General features: G+C 28.7%; 1 protein-coding gene across 1 annotated transcript in view; it reads right to left on the reverse strand.

The window, feature by feature from the left end:
• Positions 1-26,931, reverse strand: part of Wdfy2 (WD repeat and FYVE domain containing 2) — a 50,965-nt gene continuing 24,034 nt past the window's right edge. The window contains exons 5-13 of the mRNA XM_067287160.1: positions 20,552-20,606; positions 16,070-16,220; positions 15,073-15,185; positions 13,772-13,898; positions 9,333-9,438; positions 7,059-7,160; positions 6,860-6,990; positions 5,709-5,817; positions 1-1,532 (exon numbers count right to left, since the gene is read on the reverse strand). Coding sequence (XP_067143261.1) covers positions 1,482-1,532; positions 5,709-5,817; positions 6,860-6,990; positions 7,059-7,160; positions 9,333-9,438; positions 13,772-13,898; positions 15,073-15,185; positions 16,070-16,220; positions 20,552-20,606 — 945 coding nt within the window. The 3' untranslated portion in view covers positions 1-1,481. The remainder of the gene's footprint in view (positions 1,533-5,708; positions 5,818-6,859; positions 6,991-7,058; positions 7,161-9,332; positions 9,439-13,771; positions 13,899-15,072; positions 15,186-16,069; positions 16,221-20,551; positions 20,607-26,931) is intronic.

Below are 26,931 nucleotides of genomic sequence, written 5' to 3' on the forward strand. Positions count from 1 at the left end.
TTTAAATATAAACAAACATTGTTTTATTTGTGTCAATACAGAATTGATATCAGCACAATTTAAAAATAAAATTCCAATCAAATTTAATCAACATTACTAGAACAAGACATAAAAATTATAATTGTAATTCACAATAAAAATTTAAACATTACTGAAATTGTAAAAAAGTATACTTATCTACAAATTATCAGTAATTTTGAGATTTTACAAGCTTCAAATGACATTGTTAAAAACTTATTAGGCTAGATATAATTTCTCTTTTCTTAAATATTTACGAACTGTAATAACATACTAATTTTAAAAATGCAAACAAATGTAATTAAAAAAACTTGTTTTGCAAAGTAATTTTTCTATAATAAGATCATTTAGTTATTTATCGTATGATCGAATAATATATCTTACTGAATTCTTCAAATAGTGCAATAATACTTTTAAGAATCACTTCACATTTACATTTTCAAAAAATTTTTTCATCTATGTGCTTTTGCTGAGGCACACAATACACATAGCTCAAGTTTCACTAATTCTAATCATAAAGAGAAATACTTATTTTCCTTTTTTTGAACTGATATGTCCTTAATTTTTTTTTTTTTTTTACTTTCTTCTGCTTGTTTTTATGACTTTGAGCCATTAAAATACAAAACATGTATGTATCATAGGACACCAATTTGCATTGTATTTATTTGGTGGGAATGTCCCTCCATCTTGGCCCCAATATCTAATCTAGAAGTTTATCAACATATATCTTTAAATATATTCGACCGTATTATAATTAAAGGCATTTCAAAAACTATTCTGTGGTTTATAATTCTTTTAATTGCAGAAAATTGGAAACAATCAATTTGCTTTCAATGAACAAACTGACTTGTGACTTGTAATTATTCACCTGTTAGTTTATCTTCGCTTTTGAGGGACTACATCTGTCTAAACTTATATCTTTCTATAGCAACGAACCACCATCTTCATAAATTCCGAATATTTGTTACAATAAAATAATTTTTTTTTTAGAAATTCATGATTAATTTTCAGCACACAGTCTTCTAGGCAGTTTTCTGAGCACTTTGAAGTCAAATGTTTTAGTAGTAGAATAATTAATACAGAGGACATAGTTCTTGTATCTTGCAAATTGTTTATCTTAAAAAAGTCATACATGCAATATAGCTTGCATAATATTTTGGAATATAAAATAAAAATAAACAAATATAAAAATTAATTTCTCCATACTGTTTAAATATTTATAAATCATTTGTGTTATAATTTTTATATTGACACACCAAACATATGCAAATTATGATTTTTTTCATAGCTATTAAAATTTTAGTTGTCAAATTTAAAAATGGAAAGAGTTGACTTTTGAATTTGACTATAGAAGAAATAAATTTTCCTGACAGCGTACTATTTCTGATTAGCAGCTGCACTGTGGTTAATAGATAATACAACATTTAGAAATTTGTATATATTTCAGAGGAAACTAGAGAATGTCACGCTTGAGATGGAGAAACTGGTTGTAGTAAAGAACTAACATCCCAAAGCTACAAAAAACAAAAAGAGTCTACATTAAAATTATAAAAAGAAAAATCTTTAAACTTATATATAGCTCATTACAGTACATAAAAATAAAATAGTTAATTCTCTAATATTAAATATTTAATATACAATATACATAATCACTGTTGTTATAACTGATTATGATAATAATAGATAAAAGTACATTAATTTATTTTAGTTACATTTAAAATATTTAATTTTGATATTTTAACAAATAGTAAGTAAATTTAAAGTTTCATTCTAAATCAATAGATGGCAATATGTCTATATGTATACTAGTAGAGGTAAATTGTTATAATTAATAAATTTAACTATTTAAAATTTCAATACATTTATTTATTATAACATTACATATGTATACATATATATACTATATATACAAGTATTACTATTGCTTAACTATATATATAATATCTTATATATAATAACACACTATTAATTATATTAAGAAAAGTAAACAATTTTTTACTTATTTTCCAGTGTAAAAAATTTTATTAAAAGTAAAAAAAAATACTGTTTCGTATTTTTGTCTTTTCGTGCTATCTACATTTTCAAATTACTATAGTTATAGTTACATTACCAGAAAAATGTACAAAGAATGTTAGACATTAAAGTTCTTCAGATGCTCAATTGATCAGAAAGGAATGAGATGACCAAGAGTCAAGATAATAAAAAAAAAAACTAAAGATATAGCAACAACAAATTGAATAGTAGTTGATTTTTCATATATACTGTAACTGGATCAATGAATAATGCTGAATTTGAAGACAATGGCTTCAGATACTTGACAGATAACATGTACAGTTCTGATTCCTTACTAAAATTCACGTTAAAATATTTTAGAATGAAAAACAAGAAAGAAGATAGAAATATTTTTCTGTATGAAAAAATTGCAAAGCAAATGTAAGCAATGTAAGTCCTAAGATCAAATGTGTCTGATGGGATTGGATTAAATGTTGATGTTGACCTCTCCTGCAACCTAAGTGAAGATTGCATTACACCTATCAGTACTTAGAAACAGCTGTATCTTAGAAAGTGAGGGTATCTGAAACCAATTGGGACAATTGATTGAAAGGGCCATGTTAACAAAAGCCCATGTCTCAAGGACACAAAGTTCTTCACCAGTCAAGAATTTTGACAAAGTGCCATATCTAAGGTTCTTTCACTACGATCCCTTTCTATTCCTGAGTTCTACACTTGACCCCATCCAAGTCTATCATTTACCAGTGGGAGGAGACTCAAGGGTATCTATTGAATGGGTACACAACTGGGTGATGGTCAACTGGGTGACAGAAACTTAAACATTTTTTTGCATACTTAGCAAGCATACAAGTTTGCAGATATTTTTTTTATTTATTTTTTAGTTTTTTTAATAAATATTGGTAAAATATATATGAATATGGTTAAGACTTAAGATGTATGAGTTATAAGTTATGGACTATGAGTTACAAGCTATTTCCAACTTAGGAAAAGGAAATGTTTTGGAACAACATACCATAGCATCATTAATTATTGTATGTCAGAAGCAGTTAACAAAGCACACAAAAAAAAAGCAGTTCTTTGAAAACAAATTCTTTCAAAGAACTTTTATACTTTTTGTTTTAACATGTATTGTATTTAATGTAATGTATTTTTAATTTTATGTAATTGTTGTCTTTGTTTTATGTACTGTACCTATATTTGTTAATTTTGGGGGTAGATATCAGCTGTCCTTCGAGACTTTTCTATTTACTTGTAAAAATAAATAAATAAAAATATGTAATATGTATAAATATGTTTGTTAATTACAAAATTGTTCTTGTTTAACTCATTTCTTAAAAAATGTCATTGAAATTTACCAGGAAGTAGATCAATAGAAAATAATGGTTATTTTAATAAATAAAACAATAAAAATTTTGTTTTTGTCTATTGTTGATCTCTTATTTTGTCACCCAGATGTCTGGCACCCAGTTAGCAGTAGCCCAGTTGATGGTGTCTCCTATTGAATGTCGATCTTTTCTCTGGTTCTCTGTAGAGTTTTGTCCATAGATTTGCAGTGAATGAATGTCGATCAAGATATTGACAGCCCAATTAACATGTCGACTAACATCGCTTGACAATTAAATGAAGGGCGTCATTGCATGAAACCATTCCCAGAGCTGATGACCTAATGCTGAAGATTACTGGGAATATTGTAAACTTGAAATGTTCCGTTATTGAGATAGTGATTCAAGTACTTAGTGAGAAATACTAGAACTATAAGTAATTTTTATCTAATAAACAGGTTTTGTAAACAGTAACCAGTTTCTGTGTCCCACTTCCATCACATAAGATTTTTTGTCCCACGTGTCCTGATGTAAATTTTGGCTATAAATCAGCAACCTCTCAGATATAATAGACAACATACCTTGATTATCATCTGTTGTATTGCACTGTAACCAGTACAGTTGAAACACAGTAAAAACTTCATTATTTCAAAACTCAAGAGACCAAAAAAATATGACTGAATTATCTGAACTTTTTTGAACTGAAGATTTTTGTAATTGTCGAATAAAATTATGACATCATATATAGTTTCACCCATTTGTTTACAAATGCTTTAATATTAATAGTTATTACTTAGTAATTTAAGCTATTTTTAAAAAACTGTCAATTGGCATGTACTTAATGAGAACATAACAAAACTACATTCAAGACCTGAAAATAACATATGAAAAAAGCTTAAGAGCTCCAATAAGAATTACTCTTAAATTTTATCTAGAAGACCAATGGCTAGTTCTATGAAAATTCACAGTCTTGAAGTCAAGATTACAAAAATCATGTGAACTAATGAAAATAAGCTGTATTATCAGCTAAAGCTATGTACAGTACACATTCTATCATGAATATGCAAGTGTATTTATCAGACTTTTGAATTCTTGTTTAATAAAATGTACTCAACATACCGTATTAGCCCGAATATAACGCGATATTTTTCGACCATTTATTTTCCATTAAAAAATCGACTCGCGCTAAATTCGGGGTTTAAGTAATGGAATGTAATATAAACAAGGGCATTTTCCTACAGAGATTGAAACGCTACTGAACGTCAGACCTAGCTCAACCGACCACTTCAAAATAACCATGTGATCTAGTTAGTAGGCCTGCGCTTTTGTTTGCATAGCGCTACTATAGTAAGGCTATGTCTCCGCTTGTTCGAAGTTCATTAGTCACGTGATTTTTCGACCGCCTTTTAGTCACGTGGGCTCTCACAGACTCCATTCTTTATCTTAAAATTGTGAAATTTTTGGCTTTGCTCAAAAAATTATTACATCTTTCTTTTTTTTATTTTCTCTACTTTTAAACAATGTGAAATATTTCTATATTGACAAAAATGCTTTATTTGTGTCGAATTTAATGTAATTTGATATGTAAAACGCAAAAAATAAACATATCAAATTTCAACTTGCTGTAATTTATCTCATGTTTCACTGATTGCCATCAAGTTTGTTTGTAAATGAGGAAGAAATATGACTCATTCAAGTTAAGTCAGTAGAAATTTCGTACTACTGTGAGAAAATTTGTCAATAGACCCGCTTTACTTCCTAACGCGAAAGTCAATAAACGCTAATTGTTTTAGCTATTTTCAAATGCTTTTTTCTGAGTTGTAAATCAACCAATTGACTAAGTTTTTATTTTGTTTTACTCAGAAAAATGTTGTGTTTAAGATTAAACAGATATTTTCTTTACATTTTTACACATGAATTTTATTTTTAATTTTTTATGTGATATAGTCGTGCGTTAGGTTTAACTCGATCATTGACATGAATGTAACCTGTGTTATTAGCTATAAATACCTAAATAAATGCTTATCTAATTGAATTTTACTTTCTTTGAATTCTTTTATGAGTATTATTTTTTTTTAAATATCTTTATGAAAATTTTGGAGTCGCGTTGAATTCGGGGTCGCGTTATATTCGGGCTAATACGGTATGCCCTATTCACATATCTTTTTTTTCTAACATATGATTTTATGTTTTATGACATTTTATATCTACAGTTAATAAAATACCAAAACTTCAAAATAAATACAAATACAAACAAACTGCTTAAGTGATGAAACTATAATTGATACTTAAATAGTATAATTTCCAATTATGATATTAAAAATTTCAAATTAAAAATTTTACATATAATCTTACCTTTATAACTTTATCTGTACCAACTGTTAGAAGATAACAACGTGTTTCATCTAAATCCATATCAACAATACTATGTCGACTATCATGAAAGGAAGCCAAAGAAGTTCGACTAAAATTGGTAAATATATTAAATTACTAAAATATAAGTAACTTTCATGATTATGACAATTATTATGAATCAAATATAATATATTTAACTTTCAATATTCATTTAGTAGATGAGAAATTGATAATATAGCAATACAACAAATTCAATCTTTACAACAATTAAGCTGTAAAGTGCAAGATATGGATGAGGCTTTACAATTAATGTAATATCTAACTAACATATGCTTTATTTTGGAGTAAATACAGAATATAAACATGATTTTTATTTACCATATTTAATTGTATGTATTGATTCACTTTTTTCACATTTTTCTATCTCTGGAAACAGGGTGCACTTTAGATTAAACATAATACATCATAATAAGCAACTTCTAGTGTCATGTGTCTTATTTCTCTGTCAGTAATTCCATTGCATCATTTTAATAATTCTATTAGAACAATATTTGTAATAGTAAATATCTAAGACATCAACTTAACTCCACAATTTCATCAGTATTACAGTGACATCTTAAGTACTTGGATGAAAATCCCAGACAAAGTTAAGTTGTGACATTCTTTCAAAAAATGTTACATTTTCAATACTTTAAAAGGCACTGGGGATGATTGCATGTGAGGAGATGTAAACATTGAATTCTGCATTGATTAAGAAGAGCCTAACAAGGAAAATGAAGGGGTTTCCAACTTTGATAACATGGAAGTTGGTGATATATAACTCACTTTACTTGCAATAAAAATACTGAACAAATTTATGTCAACAGAACTGATTTTGTTGACAAATCTAGCTCAAATTGTCTATTTTTCTCAAAAAAATCTGTGAATGAGGATATAGAAATTAAGGGACAAATTAGATTTGAGTAAATATGGTATTATAGATATAAGTAACACACTTTAAATAGTTTTTAAACACATTTTGAAATTTATTATTAATTTAATGCAGTATCTTTTTATTTAAAAGATTTAACAATCTTCTCTATTCTTAATAAATATAAATTTTGTCAATACATAAAGTATAATATTTCTAAATTTTAATTAACACTACTTACTCAGCATTATTAACAGCACTATGGCATTCATCACATACTCTTACATCAAACTCATATCCCATAATTGGAATACTAGTACGATTTCCACTACATTTGTCACAAACAGCTTTTCCACACTTCCTACAGTGATGCTGAAAATTACACATTAAAAAATATATTTTGCAGTCAGACACATTATTATTATTTTCTTATAAATTACCTGGCGTATGCCAATTGTTTTTTGATCAACCATTGCTTTTATATTCCAAAAAAATGGTCGTGAACAACGTTGACAGCAATCACTCTCTGACCATTCTGGAGTCTAAATTTATAATAGAACAAATTATTAATATATGAATATTTAATGTAACAATAATAATAAGAATAGTAATAATATGGTCTACAGTATATAATAAAAAACTTTCATGTAAATTCTTAAATTTTATCAAAATATTGTTTTTTTAGAAATTTATATTCAAGTTGACAATTTTGCACCTACTTTACAGATTAAAATGAATTTTATAAATATATACAAAATAAAAATTTCAGTAATTTTCATACTCATTTTGGATATAAAATATTGATTTTCATTTAACTGAGATTTTTTGATGTGTGACTAACTAAACTATAACACATTTCTTGTCATTTTCCTGATAATATTTTGTATTTAATTCTTTGAGTTTTTTATTTTAAACTTTGTTTATCAATCTCTAGATTCCAAAAATAAACTACATTTTCCTGCCAAAACTGACAAAATAATTTTTGTAACATAATGCAGTCTATTGGAGAAATAGTGAGGTAAACATTTAACAACAGTAAATGCATCAGAGATATTAAAATAAATATTTTTAGGATGTTTTTCACAACAAACGTATGGCATATCAAAGCCAAAAAAACATTCATACATGTGAACGTATGGGATGTGACAGTGACTGAGAAGGGGTTAAATACAATGTAACAAAGAACTGATGCGATAACTTTAAAAGATGTTTACACTATGTCTATGAGTAAATACAAAACTGAATAGTTTCTTAAGATAATTTTGAACAACATTAAAAGCTTTTTCTATTCTAAACTATGTTTCCTACAATTAAGGTTTAATCCTTAATTTAATTACAAAACTTATGTATTAAAATTTTAATTTTCATATAATTCTAACCTGAGAATTTAAAATTCTAGCTTAGATTTTATTGCATTGAATGAAAATGAAGAAATAATAATAAAGATAAAAAAATAAACTGATAATAATTTTACTCGTACATTTCTTTATCTTCATTATTACTTACACACACCTCATACTTCAAACAATTCTAAGTTCAAACATTTCAGAATTCAAATGCTAAATTCAAGAGAAATTCAATCCAGAGTTTGAAAAATGCTTCTACATTTGAACTGCAAATGCAGTGAAAAAAATGTGCTTGATGCATGAACATCTGTTGTGTGCCAAAGTTGTTTCTTGCTTGGAAGCATCTCTGTTTTCAAGCATTATGTTTTTTCAGTGCTTTGTTTTGTTTCATTTTTAGTGTGTTTGCTTATACAGCAGAGCATCGATTATCTGAATATCAATCAACCAAAACATCGGTTAACTGAAAGCGTTCCAGTCGGCAAATTTAAATTTCTGCTAGTGCTGTGGCACTGCAATATTTGGCTATGTCTTGGGCTACTCCATTATTATTTTTGTTGGTGTGCATGTTTTAGCTGGAAGCACTGGCACCCATTAGAGCATTAGAGAGTACTTAAGGATGCACCAGGATTTGAACGAATTTCAACATGGGATAGGTTAATATATTTTTTTGTACATAATCGGTTATCTGAAAAATCAATTATCCAAACAACCCCAGTCTTGAATTGTTTCGGATAATCAATGCTCTACTGTGTATATGTATATATATATGTATATGTATATATATATATATATATATATATAACCCCTATGTATTAACAATGGTATCCAAGAAGTGTGGAAGCAACAAAACCTAACAGGAAGGTTGTAGTATCAACAATTCAAGTGAAAAAGAAACATATTGTGAAGTATGAAGGTAAACGTGGCAGATCTGGCAGTCATGTTTAAGATGCCAAAGTTGACAGCATGCAACCAGTAAATATAATTTTCCTTTTATTATACAGTATATGTATTTTATTTATTATTTTCATATTTTAATTTATTATTTAGGGAATTTTACTGTGTTATTTTTACCTTAAATTGTGTGTAATTGCTGTTTATCAAAATGGGTATTGTTTAGAGTCTAAAAATGATTTCACTTTCCATTATTTCTAATGGAGAAAATTGATTCAGATTTCAAATGGCCGCCTGAAACAAATTAAATTTGAACAACAAGGCACAACTGTTTATACTTATCAACAACACTTCAAGATTATGCTTCAACAATATTGTATAATATATTACCAAACAGTAACTAAATATATTTTATTTAACTGAAATTTATAAATTTTTCACACAAAAAATTTTCACTTTAAATATGGAAAAACAAACCTCATGTCTTTTTGCTCTCATGTTCCAAAATACTATAGTTGAATCTTCACTTCCTGAAATTAACTGTCTGGATGCAGCTGCATAACAAACTGCTGTAACTTTATTGCTGAAAATAATTAGTTTGTGTAAAAATTAACAATAATAATAATATATTATTTATATTGTAAACTGATTAAAATTGATACATATTCAAAATTATTATTATGTTTATAATTAATTCAAACAATTTTAAATTCAAACATTTCAGAATTCAAATGCTAAATTCAAGAGAAATTCAATCCAGAGTTTGAACAATGCTTCTACATTTGAACTGCACATGCAGTGAAAAAAATGTGCTTGATTCATGACTTTTAATTTACAAGAATCACTCAGAAAATTAAATTTCTTTTTTTATTAACCTTTATAAATTTTTTTTAAAAATACTTATTTTTGAAAGAAATGAACTTATAATTTTATTAATCATTATTTTTTACATTCAATTGTATACTTTTCATAATTAATTTTCAGAAATTAATATTAATTATAAATTTAACAGGAACTAATATATTAAACAGTAAAATATTCCTAAAAATATAAACCAAATTGTCTTTTTTTTTATTTTAAAAATTTCCACTCAAGTACATATGTCATATTTCAAATGATAGAAATGAAAGGAAGCAAAATATTATCTCATAATTGAGATAATGATTACAATCATAATCATTTCAAATTTTTTGAATTAATGATTTAATCAATTATTTTCCTGCACTCCATGAATTTTTCTCTATTATAGTCAAAATTATGTACACTACCCTACAATAATGGACCGGACCCAGCAGTGGTGGTGTTCTTGTTTGGAGATTTTTTCATGGTATGGCCTGGGACCTTTGCATGTTCCTGGTAAATTGAATGCCTACACCTACATGAACATTTTGGACAAATCAGGCTCTTCCTACACTCTGGCAATTTTATGGAATGGACGAATATTACTTCCAGGACGACACTGCTCCGTGTCATGTTGCAGCCTCTGTCAAGCAGTGGTATCAAGATAGGGATGTCAACTGTCTTCCCTGGCCTGCTCAGAGTCCCGACCTAAACCCAATAGAAAATTTGTGGGACAAGTTAGAGCGATGCTTACGGACCAGGGAACCATGTTCCAAAATCTACAGCTGAGTTGGTGACATTCTTGAAGAGGGAATGGACACAAATGCCCATAGCTATGTATCAAAACCTTGTTGAAAGTATGCCCAGAAGGGTTGCTAGTGTAATTGCAGCACGTGGGGGACCCTCTTCCTATTAAAGCATGTATTCTTTACCTTATACCACCACATCTTGCTGTCCGGTCCATTATTGTGGGGGAGTGTATATATGCTTAATATAAAAGCATCAAACATACATCTTATTTCAAATTTTCTAAAAAAATCTCCATTTCATTTAAAAGTAATTGTGTAAAAACACATTCTAGTCATATGCCAACATTATATAATAGTAATAAATAAAATTTAATGTACCTGAAAGCATGAACATATGCAATAAAAAGCTAACTGCTGATTATAATACAATTGTATTTTTGATATTAAATTATTAATTGCATTTCATCTTTAAAGGATTTTACTGATTTCTCTTCTTAATATATGGTAATATATGTTATACACCTATCCCTCAGTTAATAACTTTTCACTATAACAGTTTTTGAAAAGTTATGCCACTTTTCAGACAACAACACCATTTTTCCACTATAGTGACTATTTATTTTTAACCAAAAAAGCTTCTAATAAATATTCAATAAAAAATAACTAACTCATTCAACTATGAACATGCTCTGTGACTGTTGTGTGTATTCATAATTTTTACATTTTAAAGTGTTGTTTCAGTCTTTAAAAAATCCTGTTATAACAAAATAAAGGGCACTTTTAGTGTTATAACAACAAGCTCAAAATAAATTTTAAACAGAGAATGACATAGAAAGAAAAAAAAAAAAGAATAACATCTGTGACAAATTGAAGACAGTTTTGTTTGAGACTTTAATGAAGTGGCTGATACAACAGCAAAGATTTTGGTTCTTGAAAGAGAGGCTGGGTTCCAGAAAATTGAGGTAGAGAATAATAATGAATTTTTGCAATCCCATGTGTTCAACATGGGATTTGCAAAAATTCATTATTATTCTCTACCTCAATTTTCTGGAACCCAGCCTCTCTTTCAAGAACCAAAATCTTTGCTGTTGTATCAGCCACTTCATTGTTGAATTTATCTAATGTGAGTTGTTGTATCAGCCACTTCATTGTTGAATTTATCTAATGTGAGTTGTTCAAACTCACATTAGATAAATTCAATTACAAACATAAATTCTCTGATGAAGAAAAGTAAAGAAAACTTCAAACAAGGCAGCATGTGTATCTGAGATTGCTAACATGTCATCTGAGGAATTCACACAAGATATGAACAGTAACAAAGTTTTATTGTTCAACGTAAGAACAAGAAAAAAAGAGAGGGTTTGAGCATTGTGCATGATGACATCACAAAAAGTTCACCAATGAGGTAATTGGCTGTACCTATCTGTTATTGACTCCAACCAATGGGCTGCCACACTGAATATTATAATGATATAGTAAAAGGTAATACTTTAAAAATTGCATATGCTTTCAGACGTATGAAGATGTTTGAATACAAACTACAAGAAAGCAAACAAATCATCTTGATTTATTTTCTTTGATCCTGAGATATTTCTAATTCCACAGATATATCAAAGCCTTCCATATCAAAAATTTTTAGTATGAAGGTATCAAGGAAAAAAATTATCATTGATGATTATTATGATTCAGGCATGGAATCAGAAGGTAGACCACTTGACTCTGCACAACTTCCTAGAGAATGACAAACTCTTTCTCTTTTATGATCAACTACAACTCATCATTTCATTAAATCTTATTCTCCTTTGGTAAATACAAAAAGCCCCTCATTACAATATATTATATCTGTTATGTAATAAATGATCTTAACTGTGTCTGTTTCTTGTTTTTACTAAGACAAGGTAAACATGGTTCCAAGTTACTGGTCACCATACTATACTATATACTAGTGCTTGTTCTCTCATGAGAGAATTATGGGACCCATTTATTAATAAAGTAACAATAGTTACAGTTGTAAAATGTGTAAGAAATTAGTTAAAATTCAAAATTACAGAACATTTCAAACAGTAATAATTAACAAAAAGAAATTATGAGTAAATGAAAAAAAAATATCATCAACAGGGTGGCAACAACATCACAGCATCATCCAATATCTTATGTTCAAGTTGTATTTAATTATTTTCAGACTATTGTTTATTACTAATGTAAAACTTTTTTTCATTATTTCAATTGATAAAATTTTACACAAATAAAAAATATATCATGTATTTTCTTAATGGGTAAAAAATAAAATTTCTAAAGATCTTTAAATCTATTTTAATTTCAACTAAATAATAATAATAATAAATTTTAATTATAAAACAAAGACTATGAAATGATCTTAAAATTTAAAAATACAGAATTTCATACAAATGTTTTTCATTTATTTATCCTACATAAAATAATGAAGAATTCACATAATTTCAATCAAATCTGTTTATCATTAGAGACAATAGGAATTTTCATTTGATTCTGTGCATGCTTTTAAAGATATTCAAATTTTATTACTACTTATAAATATCACACTGTCATTCAATTACAGATGAACATCGAAATTCAAAATTTTAGATTTTTAATAAAGTTATTGTATACAATAATTTTATTAAAAATCTAAAATGTTTTTTTAATTATATTTTCATATAGTTTAAATTTCTTTTTTTTTTTATAATGAAAGAAAAATAAAAAACATTCAGTTTATAGATATACGTACTTAACACCTTACTCTTGCCGAGAAAAAATATATTTATTTGCAACAAACAAACGTTTTCAGCCTGATTCACAGGCCATCTTCAGGCTTGGAATACATTATTTAATTTTGAATTTGAATTTTTGTATTCCATGGATGGAATTTTAATTTCAAATGTATTCCAAGCCTGAAGATGGCCTGTGAATCAGGCTGAAAACGTTTGTTTGTTGCAAATAAATATATTTTTTCTCGGCAAGAGTAAGGTGTTAAGTACGTATATCTATAATGATTTGCTGAGTGCTTTATAATAACATTCAGTTTATTTTTAATCTGTAACATCTAAGTAAGAAAGTTGTCTTATTTATATTTGTTTAGACACTTAATTTCTATATGTAGCATCAAGAAAATCATTACAAAATGTTATTTTTAAAATTAAACATTTTTTAATATTCAAAAAAGTAATGGCAAACATTGTAATTTTTAAAATAAATCAAAATATAATGCATACTAATTCACTGTTAATTTAACAATAGACAATATTTTATAAGATTTGATTTGCTGCATGATTGTAAAATTAATCATATAAAAATAAAAAGGATATTTACTGATGTCCCTGAAGTTCGTAAGCAGTACCCGCTTGGCCTCCAATATCCCAAACAATGATTGATTGGTCAAAACTGCCAGAAAATAAAAGCTTGCGATTTGGATCCCAACATAAACAACGAACACTACCTACAAAAAAATAAAATTATTATTTTACATTTAAGAAAATTTCAGAGTAATAATAATTGGCAATTTGGCAATCATTTTTCATAAAATTTCTTTTAATATTGTTTTGATTTCTCTTTTTATTATTGATAATGATTATAGAAACACAAGCTCAATGGCAAAAGATCAGTTATTTATTTTTTATTTAATATCAGATTATAAAACATCCACATTTTAGTATTAAACAAAATTTAACCAATGTCTTACCTGATCTGCCACTTTTAAAAGCCATTTGCTTCCATACTTCTGTTTTTATATTTCTCATTTTTATAATTTGGGTCTTTTTTTTTATCATAAAGAATAGAATGGTATCTGATATGGCAGCAGTTTTTCAACATCAGTATCATACCATCTAATATTGGCTATTTATTTAATTTATTTTTGCACCTTTCAAAAATGTCCACATCTCACTGTATGTACTACTAAAGATGTTGTGTACGTTTGGAATTATGGATGCTGCAAGCCATTTGGCTGAGACAGAATTGTTATGCAAAAATATACATTGTCTCAGTACTCTGTCACAAAAATACTGGAAGACAATTCTAACCAGGTGATTTTTACCATGAATGAGCAGTGATGAAGGAAATAGAATTACCTCAAAATTGCACTTAGTGGAGAGCCAGCATTAGTGTAATTTCAGAAATTTAAGCTATTGTATTGTTAGCAAATAAATTATTAAAATTAATAATAGATGAATAGCACAAAGATACTAAAAAAGTCTAGTTACATAGAGATGATGAAAACAACAACCAAGTTCCAATTACAATATATAAATTTATTAATTAATAATAAATCTTGTAAACTGATGTATTAATTATAACAGTTCAAGCCTTTTCCAGCACACAATATTTTATCTATCAAATGACTGTCTAGACAGCCAAAAATGTTCAATAAATAAAATATTTTATGCTGAAAAAGGCTTGAACTGCTAAAATAAATTATAAAAATTTACATTATAACTTATGTTTTAGGATCTGATAATTTTTATAAAATTAACCATCATCATCATCATCTGTGATTACAAGTAGAGTTTGCTATACAATGTTCACTATTAATTTTTTTATATTTATGTATTTTCCTATTATAATAAAAAAAATTACACTTTCTATAATAATATTCTTAAAACAAAAATCAATACCTGAATGTCCTTTTAATGTTGTAATCGGTTTATATCCGGAATCTTCTATTTTCAGCATAGTTATTTGACCAGAATAATCACCAATAAATACATGTTTAGATTGCATATCATATCTGATAATTTAATTAAGTAATCAACTTTATTTAATCTTATAATTACTTGGAATGCTAATAATTAAAAAAATTGAATACAACAAATGGCTCTAATAATAGTTTAATTACATTAAGTTTATTTAATTATGGATTTTATTGGCTTCGTTATTCTGGGAAAGATGTATTTCATCAATGTTAGACTCCACTATGAAGAATTTATTACATTTGGAATTTTTATTCTTTATATTCTTTAACTATTAAGCTCAACATTTCATTTTTTTTTTTTTATTTAGATCTCCATTTTATATTTTTTGTAAAACTAAAAACATATATTACTTAGCATTATATCCAGTATGTTGTATTCAATTCCATTTATACATACTGATTCTCATTATAAGAATTATTTGTTAATAAAGTTTCCAAACAAACTACCAAATTATATCATGCTATTATAGAGCTAGTAAATAATTAGATATCAATCAATTTGGCTAGAAATATTAAATATCATCATCAAATAACATTTAATATATATTATCTTAGTGTAAAAAAAAAATTATGAAAAAATTTGAGTTAGGGAACAAATATAAACTCATGAATTGTATTATATAAACATATAATACAATCACATAAGTATAGTGCAATTATTACAAATATTCACAATTATTTAAAAGGTAGTTTTACTATACTATTATTTTTTATATAAAAGATATCGTCAAATGTCAAAATTTTGATTTGCATAAATAAACTTTAAAATTTAAATAACAATATTTTTTTGTAAATATCATTTGACCATTTCTTTTGGAACAAATAATATAAATAAATTATTTTTATTTTTGACAGCTGAAATATTAAAAACAATTGATTTTTTTTTGTAAAAAAATTATTAATTATAAATAAAAGGATACTGAAGTGCTGTACACCAAGCATTACACTGAAAACCTCCTAATCTTTGTCCAGTTTCTGAACAGTGCCATTGAAAATATTTATCTCTGCCAACACTTAATACCCATTCAGACCACAAAGAAAATTCCACACCTGTTACTCTGCCCTGATGAGCTAGAAAAAGTAATAATGTTTGTTAATGAAAAAAACTTTATTAACAAATGAATAATTAATAGATTGAGAATAAAAATGTTATGAGGTCCAACACAAAGATAATAAGACATTCCTGAGTTATAGGATCAGACTATTACTGAATATGATTGAACCTGCCAAAATTCACAGCTTGATTGACTGAGTCAATACAAGTGGACACACTCAAATACATCTGTATATATTCTCACCATCAGTAGAAAATACTAACTGCAAAAGTGAATAATGAGTCATAAAATTTCTTGTTAAGCTAAATAAATTTGCAATAAACTTTTCAATTATTGATTAAGCCTTATAGTAAACATTGCACATTTCATAACCTGACATGCGTAAATTATGTTGAAAGCACTAGCACAAATAAAATATTTCTTTTAATTTCTTTAACACCTCCTTACCTGAAGTTTTTAATTGTGTTAATACAACTGTTGGCGTGACGTCCAATCTAAGTATTTAGTACACCCAATCTTATTTGTAAGATTTGACTGTTTGCAATTTCCCTTTTCTCAAAGATTAAGTCTTTGCTCAAATAAACTTACTTTTTGTCAGTAGAGTAGGCAAAAGCAAAACTAGTACAGCTCCTTAGCATTTTTGGGGTGGCTCCTGAGATACAGGAATAACCTTTGACCCCTACAGGATTAATCATGTAACTTTCCTGTAACATTTGGTTTAAATGTGTCTGCTCATATTTCCTATGGCTAGTGTCCCCTTTTATAAGTAATATAACCCTAGCTAATATCCATCTATTGACAAAATTCAAAGTCAAAATTTTTCAATTTTTATCAAATATTCTTGCAACAATTGATAAAAAAAACTTGCAGTAAAACCTAAGTTATTATTATTATTATTTTATTTAATCTTTAGGGTAACATCATCGATGATTGATGCTTTAAGGTACCATACTTATAAAAAAACTTATACAATTTTATTGTTTAAACTAAGACTGTAATACACGAAGTTATGCCATATTTAGAAAATACTTACAAATTATAAAACCATAATTATTTTTCTGCAAAAACATTAATAAACAAACAACTATATTTTTTCCAGTAATTGACACTCGAGAACCCAGTGATTGATTGACACAGTTCACAACAACACAGACAGATATGTTAAACAACAAGATTTCTAATAAAAAAAATATTTTAATGAATGAATTATTCCCTTGTGATGTATTATAGCTTCAACCTAGATTTAAAACATCCCTGTAGAACATGGAGAAAAAGTTATCTTCTATAAAATTATAATAAGAATATTGAGCTGTTGACTAGACATTATTACAAATAAGTAAACAGTAACAATTCTAATTCCTAGAGATAGAAAATTAACTAACACAGACTAGAGAAAACTGTAGGCCTACTTGGGCCTGCTTATTTAATATTATATTCAGAGAAGGAAACGCTCTCTATGCTCCAGATTTGGTTCAGCTAAAATTTTTATAATGTTTTTGTGATGATATTTCAATGGTTCAGAAATTTTCTTCTGAACCACTGAAACATTGTCACAATCAGGTCATACAAATACACCAGTTCCTTGGCACTTTTCTCACAAATACACCAGGTTCATTTTCTATACTGACTATCAGTCCAACATAATGTTTTTAGCATTCTTCACAGTTGAAAGCTCTGTCAACACCCGTGTGCCAACCTGAAGACTGGTTTATTCTGAGAAAATCTGATTTTTAGTTTTCATTTCTTCTGCAAGATCATGAAAACAGATTTCACTGCTGCTATCATGAAGTGTCATCTTTGAATCTGAACCTGAAACATCATTTGGAAGTTGGAAGCAAAGGCCTGTACCTAACTCTAAATGATTGGCCCCATCTTTCCCAGAGGATTTATACACAAGAGTGGAGAGTGTAACAAGAAATATTAAAAGTCCTATTGGCTGTGTGACTTTCTATTTTTTACTGCAATGAGAGCCTCATTTATTGCAAACTCAGAATATTTAAATTTTGGTTTTCTCAAACCTGCCTTAGATTGCATACGAGACATAACTGCCAGTTGAATATAAGAAAATCTGGAATGAAACCAGAAAGAAATATCTTAATAATAACAAGAAAATTAGTAATTGACAAAGTTTATCCAATGTTTGACATCTATAGTCAAACACTGGTGTGATAACATATCAAAACTACATGTTTTTACCTTAAATAGTTATTTGTAGCTTCAGGCAGTATTTTTTAAATAATTTTTCACTACTTAAATTATGGAAATGAAGTAAAACATTATTAAAAACACTTAACACCAATCAGAGATAAATAGATTTTCTCTGCTATGTTCCTTAACAAAACATTAAGGTCTTCTAGCTTCACACATAAGCCACAACTGTAATGTTTTTTTGCCACATCCCTCTCTCTCTCTCTCTCTCTCTAGTGTTCAAAAACTGAACTACATCAAATCACTTGGTAGTACTAAAAAATAACACTAGACTGTATTAGCTGTCCTAAATTAAATTTAAAGCATAATTTACTAGTGAATTTTACTGGCTCCATGTCAAACACCGGTGCTGTTACCCTAGTTCTTTTAAAATATAAATAAACAAGTAAGGAAAAACATCACAATTGTTGTAGTTTTATGCATTTTTTATGAAGTTCTAATTTGTACATTTACCTAAATGGAATATAAATGAAACCAAAAAGTAAAGTTGCATTGCAATTTTTTAGGCCTTTTAAAAAACAGGCCTAAAAATTTGTTTGTAATTTGAATTTAATATATCAAATTACAAACAAATCTATGTCAAGAAGTTCTTACTTATTATATATCAAATTAAACAGGGGAAAAAAAATCTTTAACATAGACTAATAATAAAAATCATGAAGTTATTCATTTTCAAATGTGCACAATTTTGATTTAAGTCAACAAAGACAGTCCACAGAATCACACCACCTAAAAACTCAGTTCTGAATGTGTTAATAATCTTATAGAATATTATCCGTAGAATTGCTTTGAACTGTGGAAAAGCACATCAACTCTCAAACATACTTCTCTGAAGGTAATCGTTAGCTAATTTCCTTAATTTGGTAACTAAATCTCTTTATAATGGACCTCAATTTTAAAAAAATGTTAAGATGCATGCAATGATTTTCCCCGCCTCATAGTGCTGAGGCTTGTTTACTGTTCAAGTGTATTTTATCGTAATTCTATGGTAACTCTGGTTGTTTAAATAAATGGGGCTTGGTGGCTGCTCTGGATCTCAGGCTTTTACACTTTCCTATCATTCTTTTCTTTCCTTCGCCCTTTTCACTTCAGCTAAACTCTTCATTCTTTCTTTTTCAAAGGCTATGCCCTAGGGTTAGGCCTTCTCTCCTTTGAAAGAATGTAGAATGCATGCAATGATTTACATTTTTCATACTTTTCTTAATAAATTTATCATAAGTATGGATTTCTACAGATATTTATGTTTCTCAATCAATTCAATTTGTCAATTTCTATAGATTATCATCATATTACAAATAATTTAATCTAATATTCTAGTTTTCATCTTGAATCTACAACAAATCAAATATAATTCAATGAATACATTGTATTTTTCAATATTTATAATAATTGGCTTTTTGATAAAAAAATTCTTTTTTAAATTAAATAAAAATACTCTAATATTTTAAAAATAAAATATAGTTTGATTATACTCATTTTTATCAATTATTTGAATTAATTACTTTTATTTATTCATTTATTTATTAAATCTATACTCAGTACACAATAATTAGAAGAATTATAATAAATTTTTAATTAACAGTGTAATTATTTCTTTATATTTTAATTGATATATTAAAAATAAAAATTAATCAATAAAAATATTTTGTTAATAGTTTTGAATTAAATAATTTTACAATACTGATTATGATGAAAACATTGTTGGATTTGATATTCAGTTTCTTGATTTTATTAATTAAGAGAATCAATATTCAGCAATCAATATTTCATCAATATTCAATATTAGGAAAATCAATACATCAATTATAAATCATTAAAGTACAGTGATTTTCCATTTTATTTTTTAAAAAATGACTAAAACATTAAATTTAAAAATTGTTCAATAATAGAAAATTTTAAAAGTTTGTCTGCAAGTAAACAAAATACAATTGCACAAAACATGAATTGCATGTTTAGGGAAACATCTTTGTCAGATTCCAATCTAGCTACTAAACATGGTGCTCTTGATAGCAAGACCATTACAAAATAACAACTATAATAAAAAAATGTCAAATAATTTTAAATGCAAGCAAAGAAAAACATTTTTGCTTTATTTTAATAATTAAATTTTAATAACTTTTCAAATAATAAATACATTACCTAAATAATTTCTCTGATGAGTCAAGATGTTAAAGTCATCTGATAAAATAAATTCCTGAAAATAAACATTTATAATTTCAAACATTTTTGAAATTACATATAATTCAAATTAATCAACTTAATGCAACAAGTACTATCTAAATAATAGGTTTGAATTATTACACAATTCAACCTGTTCTTATTTCTTTTAAAATTTGTATTTAAATTAGTGTTAAAAAATGCTATTTATTTGATATATTTTTTTTTAAGTATAAATTTGGACAATTCAAAGCTGGTGTATTTCACATTTTAAAAATGAAACTCAAGAAAAGAAAGCAGCACATAGCCAAATAATTTTTGTAGAATGCATGCATTTTAAAGAATCCCCAAAAAACACTTTAGAATTCTGTAAATCCCTGAGATATAAAAAAAAAGTTGCCACATTTTATCATTTTAGTAATAGTTGCATTCAAATTCTCCAAAAAACAGACCACATTAACCTTAATTCCAAAAATTGCATTGATGCAAGTGATTTAATAATCTGTACTTGGTTACATAATTTAATTCATAAGTAAATTCTTAAAAAGAATAGTACACAAAAACTTACACCTTTATATATCCAGCAACAATTTTAATAAAAATAAAAACATTTTCAATCAGTTTCACAGATTACAGAATATAAATGAACAAAATAAAAGAAGGTAAACACAAATTTAAAAGAACAAGAATTTGAATTTAAGAACATTAGCCTAAAAGTAATAAAATACATAAATAAATAAATACAATAAACAAATAATAAAAGACTGCTCTACAGATGAGAGACAAAGAAAAGACTAATTCCAACACAAATCATTTTCAGAATATTCTATGCAAGTCAGTGGTTGGAACACAATAACGTAGTACTTATGAAAGTGGATAAATCAAAAGATGTGGTATTACTCAAAAATCAACATACAATGAGAAGTTAAAAGAATATATTACAACCACAGACTGCCAATTAGCGCACAACAATTTTTTGGAATCTTTACAGCAAAGGGTTAAATAGATTCACTTCCAATCCTTTAGCATAGCTATTACATGCACTACTCTACAGTCCATGCACCAAAAACATCACAGATTTTTGCATTCACCAAGACTCACAAGCCAAGAAACCAAAAACGTCTAGTGATCACGAAATGTAATTCTCCAACAGCTAGTTAAGTTCTACCACACTAAAGCTACTTACCATCCGTTTTCCATTAGCAACTCTCTGCAATTTATAGAATGCCTCAATACCATTTCACTGGTAGACAATGAACATATAACTGTTTTAGACTTTAAATCACTATATCAGTCTAAAAATATCTCCATGCTTTTGTGCGATAACAGATTTCCTGTTTACCAACATCAAAGAGGCATGTAAACATCACAAACATATACTGGATCTCATGCATCTAATATGTTATACATCATTCTTTGAATTTAAGAATAAAATATACAAGGAAGAGGCATGCTTATGAGCAGTCCCACTTCAGCAATACAGTGCACCATTTAAAAAACAATATTCTGCCCAAATTTCAACACTGCATCATCTTATACACTAGATATGTTGACAATATCTTCATCTTGTGGCAGAATAAACCAAACATACAACAGTTTTTAAAAGTAATCAACAACAACCACTATGAGTTACTCTTACAATTGGATCAAGAAAGTGCATCAATGGTAAACTTTTCAGACATTTCCATCTCTTATAAATATGGAGAAATTTGAATCCAGGTATATAGAAAACCATGTTTTCAACCTGTTTTAATCCTGTACAACTCCATAGATCCCCATCACATCAAATTCTCAGCCCTGAGATCATTGATAAGAAGAGCATATATTCATTGTACCAACATCCAGAACACCATATAGATCTGAATTACATCTTAAAAATTGCAGAGCAATAGGATTATCCAATTAAGATAATTCAAAATTTGATTGTGACCTTTCAGGCATCAAAGTGTAAAAACATACTTCAGTGAACAAGAAATGAAGAGTCATCTTAAATTATATCCCAACTTTAAGAAATATATACAAGAAAGCAGCAGATGCTAATAATATCACATTAGTATATCAGCACAACCCAACAATCTCTAAAATCCTAAGAAATGATTAAAAAAACCATATAACTGCAATTCAGCCTCAGGGATTTACTCCATCTTGATAGATGACAAACAGTTCAAATCAAAACTAGTCTATGCAGGTGCCACTGGATGTAATTTACAATGACAACTTGAAAAACATAAGTATGCAATTGAAAAAATTCTCAGCAACACAACACTGGCAGCTTACTTGCAACATCGGGACATACAAGTAAACTGGGAGCAAGCAAAAACATAGTATGTTTATTAGATGTGGGCCTGATAAGTTATCTAGAAAAATTAGAAACTTATAAGGCTCATAAAAAATCCAAGTGTATCAATCACAGGAATGTGGACAATCTGTCTAATGCATGGCAATAAATCTACAAAATTTAATTATTTAGTTGTTTTATTAAATGCATAGTTATTCATTTATTTTTATTAATTTTGCATGTACTTTTGTTATTTATTTATTTACTAGCAGGTAGGCCCGGCGTTGCTCGGGCAAAAGTAACGATAGCAAAAATTGAGATTATTACGTTATAGTCACAAAAGAAAAAGAGTAATTTCATCAACGAACTACGTATTTCTAATGAAATGTTTGAAAATTGAATGTTCTAATATTGTTCGATTTTCACGACGTGTTCTGATTATATCGTTCGATTTTCATCGAATGTTCTAAAGAAGAAAAGTCAAGAAAAACTGAACTAATCTGTTTAAATTTGAAAATCAAATATGTTCTAACATAGTACTCTTTTTCTTTTTTTTCCCTCCAGCAGCCGTAAATCTTGCACGTCACTTTCTCTTGTTCTCCATTGTTATTTAACACTTCCATTGTTACTTAACACTTTGGTACTTAAATTTGGTATCCTGTGTATCGAATTTCAACTTTCAACTCCTAACAGTTTTAGCGAAAATTAAGATTATTACGTTACAGTCAACCTTACCCATTTTCACAGAATGCAAGAATTGGGACCCCAATTTCCAGACTAATTAGAGAATTTTTAGATGGGTCTAAAAATATGTTCGATTTCCCGCAAAAATGAAAAAACTGCATTCGCATCTTGCACGTCACTTTCTCTTAACACTTCCCTTGTTGATATTTCCATTGTTGACACTTCCATTGTTGATGGAAGTGTTAAGCCTTAATCCTGTCCCTCTCCCCCGTGGGGAGGAATTTCGAAAAATCCCTTCTTAGTGTGCGTCCTTGTGACGTACCCTAACTGTGTACCAAATTTCAACTTTCAACTCCTAACCGTTTGGGCTCTGCACTGATTATTATTATGTTAGGTTAAGTGAGATATACTCGGTTAACACCGGCAGCTGTGTACTATGCCGGACCAAAGTCAAGGCATAGTAACCAAAACAGAAATTAAAGAAGTGTATCAGTGTGTGTGTCTGTATTCAGGAATTTTCTCACAATATGACATGTATTCAATATAGTGGCCTTCTGTAGTGTGATGTATGTGTTTCTATTCAATTCTAATGTGCCCAGGCTTTTGTGTAGTGTGTGTGGTATGACACCTGTAGAGGAGAGAACAACAGGTACAATAAGCACCCTATCCATCCTCCACAGATGCCTTATTTCCTGGGCGAGTTCTGTGTACTTGCTAATTTTTTCAGTGCATGCGTTTTGTATATTGTGAGTGTTTGGAATGAATATGTCTATAATGTATGTGATTTTATTGTGTTTGTCAATGAGTGTGATGTCTGGTCTGTTGTGGTAAATTGTTTTATCTGTGATTATGGCTCTGTCGTAGTACATTTTGTGCGTGTTGTTTTCCAATACTGTCTGTGGAATGTATTTGTAGTATGGTTCGTGGATGTCTACTAATTTGTGTTTCTTTGCAAGCTCTTGGTGTATTATATTTGCTACTTGATTATGTCTGTGTAAATAATCTGTCTGTGCCAAGAGCTTGCAACCAGAGGTGATGTGTTGTATAGTTTCTGGCATGATGTGACATTTTCTGCATGTGTCATTTGTGAGTGTTGCATCTTTCAGTATGTGTTTTCTGTAGTTTTTAGTATTTATGACCTGATCCTGTATGGCAATCATGAATCCTTCCGTCTCCCCAAAGAGGCATCCCCGAGCTAACCAGCTGTTTGACGCAGTTTTGTCAATAAAATCATGGGCCAGATCATAAGGATGCCTGCCATGGAGTGCCTTTCGAGCCCACGATTGCTTAATGGTGTCTATGCTTTTTATATGTTGTGTTGTGTCCATATGATGTGAGTGTAAGTTTAATGGTGTGTTATTCGAGTCTGCTAGAGTTACTGCTTTATGTAATTGTGATGTTTCTTGTTTTTTGTAGAAAAACTCTCGCAGCGACTGTATTTGTTTGTAGTGAAGGTTAACTATGTCAATCAGGCCACGTCCGCCATCTTTACGTGGAAGGGTTAATCTTTCTGTCGCGGATTTAGGATGATGTTGTTTATGCTTAGTAAGTGTTGTTCTTGTTTTCCTTTGGAGTTGCTCAAGATCTGTGTGAGTCCAATGTATAACTCCAAAAGAATATGTGAATACTGGGATGACATATGTGTTTATTGCTTTAACTGTGTGTTTTGCATTTAACTGTGTTCTGAGAATAGCATTTAGCCTACTTTGGTATTCTTTAATTAATCTTTGCTTTATTTGTGTATGTTCTGTTAGTTTGGCCTGTTGGAATCCTAAATACTTGTAGAACTCGCCCTCTTCCATGGATTCAATAATGTCTCCATTTCCAAGTGCAAAATCTTCTTTCTTCAGGATTCCTTTTTCTATGTGAACTGTTTTGCATTTATCTAGGCCAAATTCCATTTGTATGTCCTTGGTGTATGAATGTGTGATTTGTAGGAGTTGATGAAGTTGTTTTTGTGTGGATACATAAAGTTTTATGTCATCCATGTACATGAGATGTGACAGTGTAAACTGTGTTGTTTTTTCGTGTCTGATATTGTAACCATATTGCGTGTTGTTTAACATGTTGGATAATGGGTTCAGGGCTAAGCAGAACCAGAGAGGACTCAAGGAATCTCCTTGAAAAATTCCTCGCCTAATAAAAATTTGGTTTGTTTGTATGGAAGTGTTACTAACCCTCAGATGTAGTGTTGTTCTCCAGTGCTGCATAGTGTTTTGAAAGAATGCAATGAGTGATGAATGTATTTTGTGCATGTGTAGAATATGTAGCAGCCAACTGTGTGGAACACTGTCGAATGCTTTTCTGTAGTCTATATATGCCATGTGTATGTTTCTGTGTTGTTTGTGTGCTTGCCGTAGAATGACTGAATCTATGAGTAACTGTTCTTTGCATCCCCTGTGGTTTCTACGGCAACCTTTTTGTTGTTCTGTTAGAATGTCGTGTTCTTCAACATGTTTGTATATTTTGTTTGCAATACAGGATGTCAATAATTTGTAGAGTGTTGGAAGACATGTAATTGGTCTGTATTGTGTGGGGTCTGTGGTATTGTTGTTTTTAGGTTTCATGTAGGTGATGCCCTGGGTAAGAAAATTTGGCATGTCTTGTGGATTGATGATGATGTGTGTTAGATGTTTAACTAGTTCCTGGTGCAGTGATGTAAACTTTTTGTACCAGAAATTGTGAATGTTGTCTACACCAGGTGTCTTCCAGTTGTGTGTTCTGTTAACAGTGTATTGGAAATCATGTATGTTTATTTCAACACAGGGCATAGTTGGTATGTTGTGCAAGTTTCTGTTCTCCTCCTCGATCCAGCCTGCATCAGCATTGTGCGTGACAGCACTGGACCAAAGAGATGACCAATATGTTGTGAGTTCTTCTGTTGGTGTGCCACTGTGCTGTGTATCAGTGTTTGCTTTGTTATTAATTTGTCTGTAAAGAGTTTTTCATTGTTTGTAAATAATTTATTTTGTTGTTTTCGTAATGTACATGTTTTGTAACGTTTGAGTCTATGTGCTTTGGCAGCAAGTTTTTGTTTTAGTGTATCAATGTATTCTGTAATGTGTGTGTTGTGATGTTCATGTTTTGTATGCGTTTTTATTTTCTTAAAAATGTTTTTGAGCTGTTTCCTTAATTTGGGTGTTATGTTGCTTTTAGTGTATTGTGTCAACCTGCCTAATTGCTGTCTAATGTCATTTATTTGTATTTCTATTCTTCTCTGCCAGGCAGGCTTGTGATAGTATTGTGTTTTCTGTGTATTTGTCTGTGACTGTATTTTCAGTCCATGGTGTGTCACTACTGTGACTGCCCCAGCATAAACTAATGTATGAATGTCTGCGAGTGTAGAAATTGAATTAATGTAGTGTGGTATTAAGTGAGTGTTTACATAATTTAGTGTTTT

This window comes from Centruroides vittatus, unplaced genomic scaffold, assembly GCF_030686945.1.
Source record: "Centruroides vittatus isolate TY-2023 unplaced genomic scaffold, ASM3068694v2 scaffold_435, whole genome shotgun sequence".
Lineage (NCBI taxonomy): Eukaryota > Metazoa > Arthropoda > Arachnida > Scorpiones > Buthidae > Centruroides > Centruroides vittatus.